Source organism: Desmodus rotundus, chromosome 9, assembly GCF_022682495.2.
Source record: "Desmodus rotundus isolate HL8 chromosome 9, HLdesRot8A.1, whole genome shotgun sequence".
In the NCBI taxonomy this organism is placed as follows: Eukaryota; Metazoa; Chordata; class Mammalia; order Chiroptera; family Phyllostomidae; genus Desmodus; species Desmodus rotundus.
This window is the reverse complement of record NC_071395.1, coordinates 103,693,099-103,700,100: the sequence shown is the minus strand read 5'-3', so window position 1 is coordinate 103,700,100 and position 7,002 is coordinate 103,693,099. Positions and strand designations below refer to the sequence as shown.

The window sequence follows — 7,002 nt, the reverse complement described above, 5'->3', positions numbered from 1 at the left end:
GATTTGCCAACTCATTCCCTCCTGGTGGGAAAATATTAGGCAGCCAGCTCGTTGGGAAGAGAAGCAGGTGTCGGTATTGTCTTTAATTATCCCACCCAGTGCCTCCCGACACTCCCCCACGCTGCTCAGCCCTGCTGACACCCGGCCTGCCGGTCATTCTCCTGATTGTTATCATTCCCTTGATTAGGAAAGCTCAATTCAAGCTCAGTTCTGGGAAGCCCTTTTCTTCTCCACCCTGCTGTTATCCTGAAGCTAGAGAATGCCTTCATTCTGAGCCCCAAGTGGGAAATGCCCCCTCCCCACAAACAGCCAGACATGAGATGGACTGGTGGCCCTGAGTCAGGGCAGAGGGGTCTGGATTCCTTCTCTACCACTGCCCCCTTCCCAACCCAACAGAGGGGAGGAGGCTGCCTGGCCTTCTAGTCTGAGGTTAGACCCAGGGCCCCTGGAGCAAAGAACAGAGCACAGGAGATAACACAATGACACGTGAAACGGCCACGGGTACCTGCCCACACCAGCAAGGTGGCGTGAGGCCGTGAGCATCACACCGGGGCTCCCAAGGCCTCCAGCGCTGGACCTCCAGTCCAGCTGTGTGACTCCCACCAACTTTCTTGGTTTCAGTGAACCTATCTTTAAGATGGAAGTCGCGGTAGTTACTTCTCTCACAGGGCTAATAAGATCAAATTTTAAAAACCTGTGTTAAAAGTCACATCCATAAGGTATCATGCTAATAAGATCAAATTTAAAAACCTGTGTTAAAGGTCACATTCACAAGCTATCACGAATACTGCTTTGGTTCATCAGACCACCCAACAGACGGCTGCATCCCTGTCTTATCCCACTGCAGACTGTCCGGTCTCTCCATCACCTCCTTCCTCAAGGATGTGCCGAGTCCCTACTATGGGCAGGCAGAGCTGAAACTGCTCACCTGCTGAGCTCATTCGTTAAATCATCAAATATTGGTTGAGCAGCTGTGCCTGGCCCCGTGCAAGCACTGGGGGTTTAAAATGAATCAGAGCCGTTACCTGCCCTGGCTAGTGGGGAGACAAGGGAGTATGGGAACTCAGGGAGGTTTCTGGGTATGTCTGCAAGTTGGGCAGACGGGTGTAACCAGAGCAGACTGGTGGGGAGTTCTCCACAAGGAGGAAGCGCGTGCCAAGGCAAATTGTCACTCCAGCCTGACAGCTTCCAAACTGGTCTCTCCCTGAAGGATGGCAGGGCTCCCAGGAGTGACAGGCCGACGCCCCCAGATGGCACACACACACCAGCTGCACGTCTGAGCCAGAGAGAAAACGAAGTCCGCAGGTAAAAATTATACTTTTATTTGAGTCACCAGATTCACTTGTGGTCCAAGTCAAATGTTCAGAATCATAACAGGCCAGAGGATTTGATCCCAAGCACAAGCCCACGAGGGAGGGGACCAAACAGACCGGGAAGAGACAACCACCCCATATAAAAGGATGAATGTTTGGACATTCACACACACGGATGAAATGTTTGGACAGAGGCAAATCTCACATGGTCATTTGTTACTTTTTAAATACAGGTCTGTGGGTGGTATTTTCCAGCTATTAAAAAAAGGGGGAAGCCCAAAAGTGCTTATGTGAAGGGGGAAAAAAGGGCAGAAATTAAGCAATAGTTTTCCCTGGAGGGACATAAGAAAACAGGAAGCAGTGTTGAGAAAATTCACTTTCTCACTATTGGGCTTCTTGCAATTTATTGGTCCACTAACATTATATTCACATTCTAGTTTTGATGTATCTTCTTTCCTGGGATATGGGCTAAAAGACCTCTGTGAACTGTGAGAGAAAACCTGGGCCTCCACCCAGCCCCCAATTCTGTGCTTTTAGGGACGGATGGTTCTGGAAAGGAACGGGACTCCCAGCAGCCCCTGGTCCCTCAGCACCAGTGTGACAGTCCCTCCTCTCTCTGGGGTGTATAAGAAAAGGCCCCCTATTTTTAGGATGGGAGGAGCAGAGGGCCAGCAGCAAGATTCCAGTGGCTGGCCTGCCTTGTTTTGGAAGGGAAATGAAGCTGAGTTAAAAAGCTGTTTCTTGCTCCTCCTCTCCCCACCCCCAACCCTCCTGACCACAGGTCCTCCAGCAGGATGTGTCTTTGACCTTTGGTCCCACAGTCCATGTTGTGCTTTGAGATCAAGAGGAATGGGATGACCCAGCACCTCTCCCAAGGCTCCCAATATTGCTCCCTCATCCCCCAAATCGCCCAGTACAGAGACCCTCCCTCTGCCCTCACCTGGCTGGGGCCAAGCAGGAAAAGGGGTGGTCAGGCAGGGGCTCCTCCCCCACACAGTCATTTCCTGAGCTCTCCGGTTTGGGGCAAATATTCCCAACTTGACTCACAAGCAGCGAGGACTTGCTGATTGTGCCTGCGGCCCAGCACCGCAGGGTATGAGGATGCAAAGTTGTCCCTATGGGGCCTGAGTGGGTCAGGGTGGAGAGATGGGAGGAGGCCCAGAGGGTAACGAGAAAGCCCAGAGATGAATAAAGCCAGGCAAGGGTTGTCACAGCCTCTAGCGAGGGACAGAAGGGACTTGGAGATAGCACCATTCTCCCTTCCTCATCCCAGGGTCTGTGCTTCCAGTTTTGTAGCCCTGGGACCCTCTCCCAACACCTCAAGGGGGCTTTAGTTAAGTAAGGGAGAGGCCTGGGGCGACAGCCCCCAGAGTAAGGCACCCACAGCGTGGGTAACACAGGGTCCTCTGGCGCCTGTTCTGCAGCGCGGGACACGGAGATTGCAGATGAGAATGTGCCTGGAGCCACGATGCCTTCCCCCACCCCCACCCAAGCAGGCTCTGTCAGGGCCCACCCATCTCCCATCATCCCCTCACTTTTGCCCAGCACACTGCAAGAGGGGTAGGTAGGCTCCCTCCCTCCCAGGACCGAAGGAGGAATTATTATTCCAAAGAAAACAAGGAACTTCTCTCCCCCAGGGCCTCCCCTCCCCCATCACTGTGGGTTTTGAGGAAAGTATCAGGGGAGAACCCTTCTGTGTACCCCTACGTAAGCCCACAGACTCCTGCAGCCCGCACCCTGCCCCTTCGCTCACACTCACGCTGGCTCACTCACCTACAGACACACACGGTCCTCCCCCACCACGCTAAGTCCTGGAGATATGGAGGATCCTGTGGCTTTGCACAGTTCCAGTCCACTGGGGGATGGGTGTGGGAGGGGCCACAGGGAGGGCATCTTCCCAGGAGGAGTAGGGAGGAGTGGCCCACCCCGCCCAGATCTCCACCTGTGCAGACCACAGCCCCCAGTCAAGGAGGCAAGCCAGGGTCCCTGGAGGTTGGGAAGAGTGAGGAAAAAAAAAAAAGGGCTATGGGAGAGAACACCCTGTTCCCTTCCTTCCTGCAGCTGTCCCTACAAGAAAGGCCAGGACTTGACCCAAGCCGTGCTTCCTGGGGAGCTCCGAGCCCACACCCCCGGTCTGTGTGAGCAGGAGAGCAAAATCACAGTGTGCGGAGGAACAGTGTGAGGATAAATGGACCCCAAAGAGGGAACTGTATCCTCCTTTGTTGTCTTTGAGAAGGGGAGAGGGTGGTGGGGGACCCCTCAGAGGGCCAGCAGCCCCGACTATCAGAAGCAAAGCCCTCACTGGTGCCTACACAGTGGCAGCCCCCCACCTGCCCCACCCCAGGGACAAGGGCAGCGGGGCCCCACTCCGGAGAATGTATGGAGCCCCTACCCTGGGAGGCCTGGGGCTGTGGGGCTCACCCCAGCCCCGGAATGCTCGGGTGTGTGAGGAAGTGGGCAGGAGGGTCCGAGGGGCCAATACAGAGAGAGAAGATAGAGGCTTGGGAGCCCATGGGACGCCCATTCCGGAGCAGCCCCACGGGGCCTCCGCCTCCCTGGGGAAGGTCCGCACCTGTTCCATCCAGAGAGCAAACCAAGACATTGGTCATGGGGAAAACCTGCCAGAGGAAGGAGCCCGCGAAAGTGGCAGAACAAGGCTTCAGTTGGCAAAAGCAGCTGGAGGAGGGTGGGAAGAAACAAGCTGTCGCAGATTTGAAAACACAAGAGACACTGAAGGGTGGACAGGCCACGCCCAGGACGATGCGATGCCATGGAATGCACTGAAGAAGGGTGGGGGGAGGTGCCCGGCGGGCTCAGATGGCCTCCACGTAGTTGGCCGGCAGCATCCCTGTGTCGCCGGTGCGCTCCACGGTCCCGTACATCCAGCCGTCATCAATCTGCTGCACGTTGACGATGGTGTCCCCATCCTGGAAGGAGACCTCGTCCTCGTCGGCGGCGCTGTAGTCATAGACTGCGCGGTACCGCTTCTGCAGGGGTGGGGGCGCAGTCAGCCCAGGGCCCAGCGCTCCCGGGGGCCCCAGCCTTCCTTCCCGACTGTCCCGGGCCCAGAGTAGAGCCCAGGTGGGCGGTGAGCCAGCGCTGGGAGACAGGGAAGGGGAGGGCTCTGCCTTGAAGTTTCTCTCTTCTTTGTCTCACTCTGAGGGCGCCCAATTATTTGGCACCTACTGAGAGGTAGGCACAAGACAGGGACTGAGGTCCCAATAGCCCAGCTCCACCTCTTGAAAGAGGAATGCAGTAAGGTCCCACGGACACACTGCCAGTTAGTGTCAAAATATGATACGCCTTGTACACTGTTATCTGTATGATTGTAAGCGCCAGTCTTCCTTCTTTTTGGAAGCTGTGATAAGCCTGGCTTCATTCTCAAGTTCAGGACAAAGGCCTATTCCTGGGAGAAAAATCTCCAGGTGCCATGAGAGATTTCCACCTTGCAACCTCAGCCAAAGTCTTATGCTTAAACTCTAGGAAAAATCCAGTGAAAGCACACGAATTCCAGCTGTGGTCTTGGAGGAGGGCATGACTCTAACATGCTCTAATCTTACTGCCCTTGACATTGAATGATCTCTGGGGGAGTCGGCTCAGCCTCGTGGTCCCGGGGCCAGGCCCTGGGACCTGCATGGGGCTGGCAGTGGGCTCAGTACCAGCAGGGTCCAGGGCTAGGTGAGCCCCGCAGCCGCCTCCCGGGTCCCTTGCTCCGTCCCACTGCCAGGCCCCCAGCTCAGACCAGTCTCTGGTTTGCCCCCCTCGCCGCTCACCCACTGTGATTTCAGGGGGACTACCCAAAATGCAAACCAGATCATGTTACTCCCTGGCTTCAAATCCTCCACACGTCCCCCATCCTAAATTTCAAACTTTTTCCCCAAGCAACATAAACTTACTCCCTTAGCCCCCAAGTCTATGGGATGAGAGTTCCCTTATCACCAACTGTGGCTCTACCTTTTGGGCTGAGCAGCCGCCATCTCTGCCTGTATTCGGCAACAGCCTCCTAACTCATGTCCCTACTTCCGCCCTTGCCTCTTCTCAACACAGCGGCTAGAGTGATCTTTTAAAAACCCAGGTCAAACCTCTCGCTCTGCATAGCTCCCCGGTCACAAAGGCCTTCCCGTGCCTACAAGTCCCTGCATGATCTGACCTCATCTCCTACCCTCATCCCCTCTCCAGTCCCCTTGGCCTTCCTGCTGGTCCTTGAACTTCCCTAGTATGTTCCTGCCTCAGGGCCTTTGTACTTGCTGGACTCCTTGCACCACTCACGCCCTCACTTTACTGAGGACTTCGCTGCTCTCTGTCCCCTTACCCTACATAGCCTTTTTCTTCACAGCACATGCCGCCACCTGACCTTTCGTTGTATATGCCCTTACCGCTTTCTTGTTTGTCTTCCAGACTGGAATGTGAGCTCCAAGAGGGCAAGAGGGTGGCCTTTTATTCAGAGTCAAATCTCTCCTGTCCAGGACATGCTTAGTGTGTGAAGGCCTGGCTAGTCTATTTCTCTAAGTATTGTCCCTCCTGCTCCTACATGAGCTGCTCTGAATTTCCAGGCACGCAGCCCAGGGGAGCTGAGCTCAGCCAGGAGCTCCACAAGGCGGGCTCAGCCACACCTTCGAGTAGCTGGACTTACAGGCTGGGTGAGTCAACTCTACTCTAAAGACCGATAAGAACGCCTCACTTCCTCCTTTGCTGGTTCACTCATTCAGCAAAGTTGACAAGGGTCCACTCTGTGCCTGGCTCAGAGTAAGTGAACCAGAACAATGCCCTGCGTACTCAGAGCTGCAAGGCCAGTGGGGGACACAGAAGTTAACAAATGGAACTGTTCCCAGTTGCAAAGAGTGCTCTAAAGGACACCACTGGGGTGGCGTGACAGCAGTGTCAGGGGAGACCCACTTGACGTGAGATGGTTTGGGGGTGCCCTCCAGAGGCAGGGGCAAGCTGAGATCTGAAGGACATGGGGTTGGTCACGAAGAGTGGGGAACAGAGCCCAGGTCTGGGAAGCCCCGAGCAGAAAGGTGCTTCCTCTGGGGGGGGGGGGTGTGGTGTGGTGTGTGTGTGTGTGTGAGAGAGAGAGAGAGAGAGAGAGAGAGAGAGAGAGAGAGAGAGAGAGAGAGAGGGGGGGGGAGGGAGAGGGGGAGAGGGGGAGAGGGGGAGAGGGGGAGAGGGGGAGAGGGGGAGAGGGGGAGAGGGGGAGAGGGGGAGAGGGGGAGAGGGAGAGGGGGAGAGAGGGGTAGGGGGTAGAGCTGGAACACAGGGCCCGCCCTGGAGTCTGAGATCCCTATCAGCTGCAGATGACAAAGGAACTGGGGTCAAAAGTCAGGGCAAGCCAGGCTTCCTGGGTGGGGTTTCTAAGAAAAATCTCTGACTTGGGTCCTTCCCTAGGCCCACCAATCTCTGGCTGCTTCAGGCCTCACCCCTCTGCTCTTCAACCTCCCACTGCTACCCTCTGGCCAGGGCTACTCACCCCGCCCCCCGCCTGGGGCACTGCGCTGTATGGAGACTGGGGCTGCAGGCTCCTTGTAGCCACCATAGGATGGGGCCGCCTGCTGCTGCTGCGGCTGCTGGTAAACTGGAAGATAGGAGGAGACAGGGCTCAGAAACTGTCCTGCCAAAACAGCTCCTCCCAGAGCCCTCCCCCTTCCTCCCCAAGCCCCTATCATGTATTTGCACCCCCATAGCCCTGCTC

The 7,002-nt window shown here is 56.0% G+C and overlaps 1 protein-coding gene across 1 annotated transcript in view; it reads right to left on the bottom strand.

The window, feature by feature from the left end:
• Nucleotides 1–1,301: 1,301 nt before the first annotated feature.
• LASP1 (LIM and SH3 protein 1) overlaps nucleotides 1,302–7,002 on the bottom strand; it is a gene marked incomplete in the record, with an annotated part of 38,100 nt that continues 32,399 nt past the window's right edge. Inside the window, 3 exon segments of the mRNA XM_053910895.2 lie at nucleotides 1,302–4,300; nucleotides 6,731–6,734; nucleotides 6,786–6,885. Of these exon segments, the coding sequence (XP_053766870.1) occupies nucleotides 4,127–4,300; nucleotides 6,731–6,734; nucleotides 6,786–6,885 (278 nt within the window).